Source organism: Urocitellus parryii, chromosome 10 (assembly GCF_045843805.1).
Source record: "Urocitellus parryii isolate mUroPar1 chromosome 10, mUroPar1.hap1, whole genome shotgun sequence".
NCBI classification, from domain to species: Eukaryota; Metazoa; Chordata; class Mammalia; order Rodentia; family Sciuridae; genus Urocitellus; species Urocitellus parryii.
In genome coordinates, this window is record NC_135540.1 from 73,935,654 (window position 1) to 73,949,040 (window position 13,387).

Below are 13,387 nucleotides of genomic sequence, written 5' to 3' on the forward strand. Positions count from 1 at the left end.
TAGAGTTAACAAATAGAATCAACAAATGGGACTTACTCAAACTAAAAAGTTTTTTCTCAGTAAAAGAAACAATAAGAGAGATAAACAGGGAGCCTACATCCTGGGAACAAATCTTTACTCCACACACTTCAGATAGAGCCCTAATAACCAGAATATACAAAGAACTCAAAAAATTAGACAATAAGATAACAAATAACCCAATCAATAAATGGGCCAAGGACCTGAACAGACACTTCTCAGAGGAGGACATACAATCAATCAACAAGTACATGAAAAAATGCTCACCATTGCTAGCAGTCAGAGAAATGCAAATCAAAACTACCCTAAGATACCATCTCACTCCAGTAAGACTGGCAGCCATTAGGAAGTCAAACAACAATAAGTGCTGGAGAGGATGCGGGGAAAAGGGCACTCTTGTTCATTGCTGGTGGGACTGCAAATTGGTGCAGCCAATTTGGAAAGCAGTATGGAGATTTCTCGGAAAGCTGGGAATGGAACCACCATTTGACCCAGCTATTCCCCTTCTCGGTCTATTCCCTAAAGCCCTAACAAGAGCATGCTACAGGGACACTGCTACATCGATGTTCATAGCAGCTCAATTCACGATAGCAAGACTGTGGAACCAGCCTAGATGCCCTTCAATAGATGAATGGATAAAAAAAATGTGGCATTTATACACTATGGAGTATTACTCTGCATTAAAAAATGACAAAATTATAGAATTTGGAGGGAAATGGATGGCATTAGAGCAGATTATGCTAAGTGAAGCTAGTCAATCTTTAAAAAACAAATACCAAATGACTCCTTTGATATAAGGGGTGTAAACAAGGACAGGGTAGGGACGAAGAGCTTGAGAAGAATATTTACAGTAAACAGGGATGAGAGGTGGGAGGGAAAGGGAGTGAGAAGGGAAATTGCATGGAAATGGAAGGCGATCCTCAGGGTTATACAAAATGTCATATAAGAGGTAAGGAGGGGTAAGTCAAGAGAATACAAATGGAAGACATGATTTACAGTAGAAGGGGTAGAGAGAGAAAAGGGGAGGGGAGGGGAGGGGAGGGGAGGGGAGGGGGATAGTAGACAATAGGACAGACAGCAGAATACATCAGACACTAGAAAGGCAATATGTCAATCAATGGAAGGGTAACTGATGTGATACAGCAATTTGTATACGGGGTAAAAGCGGGAGTTCATAATCCACTTGAATCAAACCGTGTAATATGATGTATTAAGAACTATGTAATGTTATGAACGACCAATAAAAAAAAAAAAAGAAAACCAAAAAAAAAAAAAAAGAAGAAAAGAAAAAGAAATCCTCAAGTTGGCATTCTCAGTCATCACAAATAGAGTAGATACCTGCAGCCACTTGGTCACTGTGCCACATCCCTCCCACCCTCAAGGTCTTGGCAGATTGGTCCCTCTGCATCGCCTTCTTCCTTTTAACTCCTCCCTTATTAGTTCACTTATTCATATTCATTCAGTAAATATTTGCTAAGTTTCAGCTATGAGCAAGGCATTGTGTAGGGGCTGAGGACAGCAAAGACTAGAAACAAAGTAAAATAGACAGGCTCCCTGTAGAGTTCGTAGTGTAGTTGGGATGATGGACTTTTAAAAGTAAATAATTGTGGTAAGTATCCTGAACTGGGATGCTGCTCTGAACCACAGAATGATGGCGGCTGGGGAGAAGGTTCTCAAGGGATGTGACATGTTCAGTGAGAGCCTGCAGGGAAAGAAGGAGATACATCTGTAGCTTTTTGTGAATTTAAAACAAGACTCAAAAAGAAAAAAGCTGTAGAAGATTGGTGAATTTGAGTACATCAGAAAAATTTTAAATATAAAATTATGCCACATCAGCTAAAACATAACCACAGACTTGAAGAGGACATTGTAAGGTCTGTGACTAGAAAAAATGGAAGGAAGGGTCTGAGGAACACTTATCCCAGCTGTGCAAAGCTGCCCTGTGATCGCATATTTAGTTAATTTCAAGCTCCACAAGGACAGGACCCTAACTATCTTGTCTTTTTTCTCCTTATACTGTGACTGGCACATACACAAAGCTCAGTATGTTCTTGTTCATAGAACATACATAATTTTTTGAAATCTAGGTATCAAGAATAATTGTTTCAGAATAATTATAAAAGGAAAATTTATGCATAATTAAAGTTATTTATTTTTGCTTATAAAGATTACTTTATTCAAAGGTTTTGAACCTTCAAGATACCCTGTGAAGTTCAAACAAGAATTCCCCGACCATCAAGATTTTGTTGATATTCCACCAATTCTCAGCTCATCTTAATGAGGCAATCATTCCTTGACTCTCCCATCTTCAATGCCCAAGTTCCTACTAGTTGTTAAATGAAGAACTAAATTAGACCATTCCTTTCATCCCCTCTTGGCAATTCAAAACAAAGGACATGCCAGTTCAAGATTGCCTACCCACACTAATCCACACAAGCAACGTTTGTAGACGTGACATAAAAGTTGAAAAGGCACATCTCTCCCATTATCAAGCAAGAGGAACATCTTCATAGACCGTCAATGGAGAGGAAACAGTCAGCTGGGGCTGGCGTGGCAGTTCTATGAGCCTGTTGGTCCAGAATCAGGCAGAGATGGCTGGGTACTCTATTCCAGTGAGTCACAAGGACTCCAACACATAAGTAAATTCTAGACAGATACATATTTAGTAGAAAAGAATATGAACATTCAAAAATAGTACATAGTATAAGTGGAACATATGAATATATAGTCTGTGAATAATATATGTATATATCATATACATACATAATCATATGCACATGTATAGACAAGTAATAAGCAATGATGTTAATAATCAATAAGCTTATTGATATGATAACATTGAGCAATGCATGTCAATAAGAACAGACATGTACATGTCATAAGTGTATATGATTGATGTATATTATAAATGTGTGTGTATACATGTAGTTTTAAAACTAGCCAGGAAGAATATGCACCTAGGTTCACCAGAATAGTCATTATCTTTGAGGAGGAGGAACATGCAATGGTATCAGGGCAGAATCACCTATAACTATAATATCTTCTTTTTATTTGTGGTTCTGGGGATTGAACCCAGGGCCTTGTGCATGCAAGGCAAGCACTCTACCAATTGAGCTATATCTCCAGCCCTATAATATCTTTATTTTTAAAAATAAAATATTCAAAGCAAATATAAAAAAAAATAAAAAATAAAAAAAATAAACAGATACCAGATACACATCATTACAACCTTCAAATATTCAGAAGTAAAAATGGTTAAGGTTAATGTTTGTAGGAACAAATGGCAGCTAACACAAAGCCTTGCTCTTACTATGTGCCAGGGACAGTGCAAAACCCTTATGAGCTTTATTGGTTTCCCACCTCTAACCACACCAATGTGGTTTCTTATTTTCCTCCACTCCCTGAAACCCAAGAACCTGCCCTTTAATTTCTAATACTTTTCTTGCATTCAGTTTGAGAAATATGAATTCAGTTTGAGAAATACAGCTTTGGCTCATGTTTTGATCCCAACTTAAATGCAAATACATCTAAAAGGAGTACTCCTATACTTTATTATTAGGTATCTGCATTTTAGTAGGAATAAGTCCGATCATTATCAGAGAACACATTTTGAAACAAAGAGCCAATGCAAAATTTTAAAATGATCTTGCTCTGACCCATGATTTGTTTGGGGGCATCTCATTGAGGAGTCAGTCTCTTCAGGGGAATCTGGGATGGGGTATATAAGAAGAGACCTATCTTGGGAAGTCTGGAATGCAAAACCCAAAGCTTGGAAGGTAGTGGCTACTATTCTTCCCATCACAAAGATTGGAAACATGAAGATAGCCAGTTTCCAAAGAAATGGTAAAGAATGATAAGGACCTGCCCGGAAGAGGCACCCTGCTCAGAGCTGACAGGAAACCTAACTATGCTTAGGTCACAGGTTCCCATTGTGCAGCCTCACTGCACTTCTGTCTTTGGTTAGTTTTTTTTTTTTTTTTTATTGGTTGTTCAAAACATTACAAAGCTCTTGACATATCATATTTTATACATTAGATTCAAGTGGGTTACGAACTCCCATTTTTACCCCAAATACAGATTGCAGAATCACATCGGTTACACATCCACATTTTTACATAATGCCCTATTAGTAACTGTTGTATTCTGCTACCTTTCCTATCCTCTACTATCCCCCCTCCCCTCCCCTCCCATCTTCTCTCTCTACCCCATCTACTATAATTCATTTCTCTCCTTGTTTATTTTCCCATTCCCCTCACAACCTCTTATATGTAATTTTGTATAACAATGAGGGTATCTCTCCATTTCCGTGCAATTTCCCTTTTCTCTCCCTTTCCCTCCCACCTCATGTCCCTGTTTAATGTTAATCTTTTCTACCTGCTCTTCCTCCCTGCTCTGTTCTTAGTTGCTCTCATTATATCAAAGAAGACATTTGGTATTTGTTTTTTAGGATTGGCTAGCTTCACTAAGCATAATCTGCTCTAGTGCCATCCATTTCCCTGCAAATTCCATGATTTTGTCATTTTTTAGTGCTGCATAATACTCCATGGTGTATAAATGCCACTTTTTTATATCCATTCATCTATTGAAGGGCATCTGGGTTGGTTCCACAGTCTAGCAATTGTGAATTGTGCTGCTATGAACATCGATGTGGCAGTATCCCTGTAGTACGCTCTTTTAAGGTCTTCAGGGAATAGTCCAAGAAGGGCAATAGCTGGGTCAAATGGTGGTTCCATTCCCAGCTTTCCCAGGAATCTCCATACTGCTTTCCAAATTGGCCGCACCAGTTTGCAGTCCCACCAGCAATGTACAAGAGTACCCTTTTCCCCACATCCTCGCCAGCACTTGTTGTTGTTTGACTTCATAATGGCTGCCAATCTTACTGGAGTGAGATGGTATCTTAGGGTGGTTTTGATTTGCATTTCTCTGAATGCTAGAGATGGTGAGCATTTTTTCATGTACTTGTTGATTGATTGTATGTCCTTCTCTGAGAAGTGTCTGTTCAAGTCCTTGGCCCATTTGTTGATTGGGTTATTTGTTATCTTATTGTCTAATTTTTTGAGTTCTTTGTATACTCTGGATATTAGGGCTCTATCTGAAGTGTGAGGAGTAAAAATTTGTTCCCATGATGTAGGCTCCCTATTTACCTCTCTTATTGTTTCTCTTGCTGAGAAAAGACTTTTCAGTTTAAGTAAGTCCCATTTGTTGATTCTTGTTATTAACTCTTGTGCTATGGGTGTCCTATTAAGGAATTTGGAGCCCGACCCCACAGTATGTAGATCGGAGCCAACTTTTTCTTCTATCAGACACTGAGTCTCTGATTTGATATCTAGCTCCTTGATCCACTTTGAGCTAACTTTTGTGCATGGCGAGAGGAGGGGATTCAGTTTCATTTTGTTGCATATGGATTTCCAGTTTTCCCAACACCATTTGTTGAAGATGCTATCCTTCCTCCATTTCATGCTTTTAGCTCCTTTATCAAATATAAGATAGTTGTAGCTTTGTGGATTAGTCTCTGTGTCCTCTATTCTGTACCATTGGTCCACCCGCCTGTTTTGGTACCAGTACCATGCTGTTTTTGTTACTACTGCTCTGTAATATAGTTTGAATTCTGGTATTGCTATACCGCCTGATTCACACTTCCTGCTTAGAATTGCTTTTGCTATTCTGGGTCTTTTATTTTTCCATATGAATTTCATGATTGCTTTATCTATTTCTACAAGAAATACCTTTGGGATTTTGATTGGCATCGCATTAAACCTGTAGAGAACTTTGGGTAATATCACCATTTTGATGATGTTAGTTCTGCCTATCCATGAACAGGGTACATTTTTCCATCTTCTAAGATCTTCTTCTATCTCTCTCTTTAGGGTTCTGTAGTTTTCACTGTATAAATCTTTCACCACTTTTGTTAGGTTGATTCCCAAGTATCTTATTTTCTTTGAGGATATTGTGAATGGAGTGTTTTTCCTCATTTCTGTTTCAGAAGTTTTGTCGCTGATATACAGAAATGCCTTTGATTTATGTGTGTTGATTTTATATCCTGCCACTTTGCTGAATTCATTTATTAGTTCTAGTAGTTTTTTTGTAGACCCTTTTGGGTCTTCTAGGTATAGTATCATGTCATCTGCAAATAGTGATAATTTAAGTTCTTCTTTTCCTATTTTTATGCCTTTAATTTCTTTTGTCTGTTTAATTGCTCTGGCCAGTGTTTCGAGAACTATATTGAATAGAAGTGGTGATAGAGGGCATCCCTGTCTTGTTCCAGATTTTAGAGGGAATGCCTTCAATTTTTCTCCAGAATGATGCTAGCCTGAGGCTTAGCATGGATAGCTTTTACAATGTCGAGGAAAGTTCCTGTTATCCCTAGTTTTTCTAATGTTTTGAACATAAAGGGATGCTGTACTTTGTCGAATGCTTTTTCTGCGTCTATCAAGATGATCATATGGTTCTTATCTTTAAGTCTATTGATGTGGTGAATAACATTTATTGATTTCCGTACATTGGACCATCCTTGCATCCCAGGGATGAATCCTACTTGATCATGGTGCACAATTTTTTTGATGTGCCTTTGTATCCGATTCGCCAGAATTTTATTGAGGATTTTTGCATCTAGGTTCATCAGAGATATTGGTCTGTAGTTTTCTTTCTTTGAGGTGTCTTTGTCTGGTTTCGGAATCAGGGTGATGTTGGCCTCATAGAATGAATTTGGCAGAGTTCCTGTGCACTTCTGTCTTTGGATCTCAGTGTCTCCTGGAACACTCCCAAAAGCCTGATAACTTCCCCTTTTTGATTAAGCTAATTTTCACTGGGTCATTTGCAATCACAACAAAACTAACATGGTCAAAAAGGTGCCCTCTCTAAAGCTAAATAACATTATGGAAGGATAAATAACTTCACATAAAAAATAAACTTTTCAATAACCACAATGTAAAGTTAAATACGAAAATTAAGACAATTGTTTTGCTGCAGTACTCTTGACATAACTACCTGGCCACTGAGCCATGCAGCCAGTCCATTAATCACTGCCAAGAGGCACAGGGAAGCAGTGTGGAGCTGTGGAGCAGTGACCCAGGTAGACTGGAGCTTGAGCAGCAAGCATGGGCATGGTGACCGAGCCCATCAGGCTCACTTTGGCATACAGAAGCGGGGAAGACCTGAATGGGACTACAGTGCTAACCAATAGTGTTGGTACTTTTCCAAACTCTGACTAGCATAACTTTGGACCAATAGCATTGACCCAGAGCTATATAAACCCCTACACTAGTGCACCCAAATGGCAATCACTGTTCAGTCCCCTGTTGGGTGTCCTCTCACCCTGTGGAAGTTCTGTTTCTAATTACACTTGAATAAATTCTAATCTTAAACTCACTCATTCTCATCCTGTGAATTGAATTCACAAGTCAAGAACCCAGAAAGAAGAAACTGGTAGTGAGTTGCTGGAGTCTTCTGCAATAGTGGAGGGCGCAATCCACCATTAGGAGCTACAACACATTTCTCAGCTGCAGAGGCATGCAGCTTACACAGACCTCAACTGCCAGCAGGAGTGGAGAAACTCTGATTTCACTCTGAAGTGCCTTACAATGTCATTTATCTCTTAAACTAGTCACTCAATTACAGTACAACAGATTGATGTTCAAAGCCTGCGCTTCAAAATCAATTACAGGTGGTCCCTGACTTAGGCTAGTTTGACTTATGATTTTTTGACTTTAGCAATACACATTCACTGAAACCTTACTTCAAATTTTGAACTTTGACCCTTTCCACAATTGTTGATATGCAATATGCTACTCTCTCTTGATGCCGGGCAGAGGCAGTGAGCCACAGCTCCCCATTAGCCACCATTACAAGAGTAAACAACTGACACTCTACACTGTACTGTGCTAAGCTATGAAATTCAGTAGGTCAGGTGTTTTCAAGACAGTTGCAACTTAGGACATTTTCAAATTACAATGGGTTAATCTATCATAACTTGAGAAGTACCTCTAGATTTTTCCAGGAAAAAGATATAGGAAATGATGCTTTAAAATCACGATTTTGTCCTTCGGGTATCTATAACAAAAGTGATAATGATTTCAAATCAGAATTGAAACTGATGATAATATATTCTAACATACCCTTTTTGTGCAGAAAATTAAAAGCCATTAAAGGAAAAGTGGCTTTCCCTAGTTTACCTAGCCATTAGTGCTAAAGAATGATTGAAAGCCAGGTCTTTTGAATCATGGTTCAGTCAACTTGGTACCACTCAACAATTCAGTAAAGACAATCCTGATACTGTCCCTGGCTCCCTTTTCAACAGACAAAAAAAAAAAAAAAAAAAAGTCCTAAATCTCACCTGATTCTCTGTTCTGGGCTGGCATGAACCCACGGAGAAATAAGAATGACAGGCACTTTCTTCCTGAAGCAGATGTGGAGAACAACTATACCTGTAATAAAGGAAAGAAAAAGAAAACCCAGTTTACACTTAGAATATAAACTGACTCAGTACCATGCGTCATTCATTTTTAAATGATTCTATCTCCTTTCCTTGCCTTACTTTAATGATGGAACCCATAAGAACACTTTAAAATAAGTAAAATCTGCTCTTAAAAATCCATGAAAATTATAAAGTGATTTGAAGTTGGTCTCTACAGACCATCTGATTCAACTTCTTCCTTTTACTGGTGGGGAAAGCAAGATCTTGAGAAGTTGTGCAAAGAATTAATGACAACATGGACACTTATTGACAGAACTTGATTCTGAATCCAATTCTACCACTTCCAATCCAGAACTCATTTGTACATGATAGATCATATTGACTCCTTTTTAGAAAGAGAAAAAAAAATCATGTTATTTGTCTAAGTGCATTTATCAAGCATCTGCAAATAAATGAAATATAGAGTTAACCTGATTGGTTCTAAATTAAAATCAGAAAAATCATCTCCTCAAAGGTCACATTCCAGCCTTAAGTTATTTATCTTGCCTAATAAAGAACATCTAAATGTTTCTTTTATTTATGATTTTTTTTTTTTTAAAGTCCCTAGTTCCATGGAGCTGATATTGTCTCGGGAACAGACAACAGGCATATAGACATGGAGCAAGTGGTGATGGAGGTGATGGAGGTGATGGAGGGGAAGGGGAGAGAGTGACAGGGCTTGCTATTTTTTTTTTTTTTTAAGAGAGAGTGAGAGAGGAGAGAGAGAGAGAGAGAATTTTTAATATTTATTTTTTAGTTCTCGGCGGACACAACATCTTTGTTGGTATGTGGTGCTGGGGATCGAACCCGGGCCGCACGCATGCCAGGCGAGCGCGCTACCGCTGAGCCACATCTCCAGCCCCTTTTATTTATGATTTAACCTTCCAACATGAAAACACTAACACATACATCATCAAATCTAGGTTCTAGTCTTTCTTAACTTTGATCTCAACAAGTTTCATGGTCTTAGTCAATTATTTCTTTGGTCTCAGTGCTCCTTTATTCAAAAATGAGGAGCCTGAACTAATTCTCAGGGTCCTTCTAACTCTAAAATGTTTATTTTTAACAATATTCTACTTTTCTAATCAAATATTTGGGGTTTTTTGTCATGTAGCTCTACATTTTCATCTCTTTAGTCATATTATAATAGTTCAGGCAAAATTAGCTAATTATCATTCAAATACCTATCCAACGATAATCTAGTTTTGATGTCTGTCTCACTTTTTGGGTGTTTTTCATTTTATAGGAATCTAGCTAGAGGTGGGGGTGGTATTCTTTAAAAGTCTACCTCTTGAATAGATTCTAAGAAAAATCCCAAATTATTTTCCCCAAAACACTGATTAGATTATACATCTAACAAGTTTTTCTTGTGTGACTTATCAAATGGCAGACACAGAGAAGAACGGCTTTAAAACAAGATACCTCCAGTGAAATACTGAATGCTGTTAGAAATTCAAGCAGCAGTGGAAGAACAAGAAGTGGTGAAATATCTCCAAAATTTTGACTTCTGAGTATGGCTTTGTTCATTCTTAAACATACTGATTGCTCCATACAATAATTATTTGCAGCACAATAAAATTCAAAGAAACATATAAAATGAAAATCTAGGTGCCTGTTACTCAACTCAAGAACTGAATGTGAATTACTGGCTTTGTTCTACTGATTGGTTCCTTCTTGATTCCATGCCCATCACTCTCATCTCCCCTACCCTCTGAAATGTCTACCCTATATTTAGTGTGTATCATTATTTTTTAAAAAGTATAACACATATTTATATATCCCAATAACTATTTTGCTTATTTGCAATTCTGTAAAAATGATATAAAAAAGCTCCTGTCTTGTAGGATTTGACATTTCCATTCAATGATGTTCCCAAGATTCACCATGTTGTTACATGTAGTTTACTGTCACTTCAAAGTAATACAATATCATTAATGTGCCACATTTTAATTATTCACTCTCTTGTCAAGAGCTTGCTTTTGTTTTGTTTTCTGTTTTAGACATTTTTGTTACCCAAGCTCAGATACTTGTCTCCTGTTCCACATGTCCAAAATTTCTCTTAAGTAGGAGTTAAGGATTTCATGCATGTTCAATTTTTCAGAATGATACTGATTTTTATTTCCCTCAAAGTGTTTAGTAATTTATAATCCCACCAGCAACAAGTAGCTGATGTTCATCCACATTCTTTCCAATATTAATGTGAATTTCTTAATTTTAAGATATAAAATGATATATAATTATGGCCTTAATTTGTACTTTCCTATTAATTATGAGCATTTCTTCATATTTATTGTCTAAATCATGCTTCTCCGATGAAACACCTATTCATATCTTTTGCTCATTTTCCTCTTGAGTTGCTTGCCCTTTGCTTATTGTTTCATAGAAATTTTATAAGTATTTTAGATATTGATTATCTGATTTTACCCGTTTTGAATTATTTGGTACAGAAAAATGTTGAGATAAAGAAGCAGAAACAGAAATGTGAAAAGCCAAACAATTAGAAACAGCAAGTTAGAGTAGCCATGTTTTTCTCAACACATTTTTTTTTAATATAATGCAATCTACAGCTATCTTAAGGTACCAGAAATATAAAATATTATATAATCAATCCAGCTTTATAATCTTTCATTTTAATATAAATTCAGACAAAAGCAAAGGCTATGAAACTACTTCAGTGCATTCTAATTGCAGTATGCCATATAATTTCAAACAAATTTTACAAAGGTCATAATTTAGACAGAGTGCTCCCATTTTGACCCTGGCATTTTACATCATACTTTTTTTGAATAAATCAGTTACACTGTCAAAAGGGTGAGCTTAGCTGTGTATGCAAATATGTATGAGAACTGAATTTCAAAACTAGATTTTAGAAATTAGAACGGAAACTTGGAGTCTAGACTTGGCTATAAATTTAACTATACCTCTTTGGTCCAGTTATGTCTTGAGTTAATTTTTTTATACTTAACATGGGAATTGTGTTGGGTAAATTCTAAGGAATATACTCTTGAGTCTGAAGATCAAATAGGAAAAAAATAATAATTTCCCAGGTAGTCTTGAAAGACTTTTAATCTCTTTCCAAGTTATACAAAGTAGACAAATGTATGTCAAGGTCATTGTACTGTCATGTGTAACTAAGTAAACAAATAAAAAAATAAATTTTTTTTAAAAAGCACCAAAAAAAAGTAGACAAACTAAACAATAACCAAATGCTAATTTTCTGAAAGAAAATTTTAATTCATAGTTTTATAGCCTTCCTATTGCTTCCCAAGACTTTTGGCAAATCATCTGATGAAAAGCATCAGGAAGAAATCAAAGGTCAAAACCTGAATATTCTACAAGCTTACCTTGATTCCTATGTAAGTAATCAAAAGAGAACTTCCAGAATCTCTCCTGATACCTACCCACCTACGTGACTCTTTACCCTCCTACTCTGCTTCACTTTCAGCGGTCACATCAAAGTTTAACTCTCTCACTTGGCTATAGATGTTATAGCCCTACTCCTATGCAAGGACATTGCTCTAGTTAAGTCCCACTTTTCCCTCCTACAGCATCAGCTTCCCCCTTCAGATAAAGCAAAACCAATGGCAAATACATCTCCAACAAACAAAAACATTTTAACCCCAAACATCCCTCTAGATGGTCAATGATTTTCATGTTCTTTATGGCAAACATCACAAATACGTATTTCCTGCCTTCAAGTATACTTGCATTCAAACTGAGCATGCTCCAATGAGACTTTTACTCCACACAGCACCACTGAAACTTGACCAACAACATACAGATCATTAAACCCAAAGGCCACTTAGTTCTCACCTCTCTAGACCTATGGGCAGTATTGATGTCATTCACCATGTCCAATACCTTTTCCTTCCCTGGCTCTCAGGTTCTCCTCGTTTCATCCAGTTATCACTGGCAACTCCTTCTCAACTTTCTTTGTTCCTCCTCCTCTTCTCCTTGACACCCAAAGTACAAGTTCTTTCCCCTTCCCCCTAACCCATCAGCTAATACCATTGACTAGCTATCAAATATATCCAGAATTGCACCACTTCTCACCACCTACACAGAACTAGCCATAATCTGTATCATCGCTTACTCCGGTTTTGATCATAGTGGAGTAACTGACCTTCCAACTTCTACTCTTCCCTTTTTGCAGTCCCTTCTCATCAAAGCAGCTAGAGTTATCCTGACATCCTTATATAAATCATATAATACAACATCTGCTCCCCTCATTTCCCAATGCCTTCTCATTTCAATCAGAGTAAAAGCCATTTTTTTTTTTAAGGTCATAAAAGAACCTACATAATTTGGCTCCCATTGCTTCTGACCTAATTTCAAAATGACCTTGTTATTCTTTTACAGGCCAGGCACACCACTGCCTTAGGGTCTTTATACTTCTATTCTTTCTGCCTACATGTTTGTCTATGCATTTATGACTTCTGCATGCATCACTATACTGCTTCATATGGTTGTTTCCTTATGGTTCCTCAAATGTCTCCTAGGCAAAGTCTTTACAATCCCCTCTACTTAAAATTGATTTAAATTGCAACAAGTCTGCCCCCAGTGTACCCTAACCCACTTGTGATTTCTCTCCAATGTTACCAAATGACATTAATTTATTTTACTTTTGCTGTTTATCTGTCCTCCCATGAAAATATAAAATCCATGAGATGAAGATCTTTGCTTTGTTTGGTACTACATTTTCAATGCTTGAAAAAGGTCTAGTGTACAACAGGCATTCAATAAATTTTAATGAACAAAAGAATAATTACTTCCTTAGAGGAAAAAAACAAACCAGAAATCTCTTGAGTTTATAAAACAAGACAATCTAAATAATCAGGGGACAATAATTGGATTTTGGAAGTAAAAATAATCATTCTAAATTTTCTTCAAAAGATAAGTGGTAAAAGACTACAGTTG

The 13,387-nt window shown here is 37.0% G+C and overlaps 1 protein-coding gene across 1 annotated transcript in view; it reads right to left on the reverse strand.

The window, feature by feature from the left end:
• Positions 1-13,387, reverse strand: part of LOC144257167 (uncharacterized) — an 88,054-nt gene that overhangs the window by 49,381 nt on the left and 25,286 nt on the right. Inside the window, exon 3 of the mRNA XM_077803127.1 lies at positions 8,351-8,441. Within this exon, the coding sequence (XP_077659253.1) occupies positions 8,351-8,441 (91 nt within the window). The remainder of the gene's footprint in view (positions 1-8,350; positions 8,442-13,387) is intronic.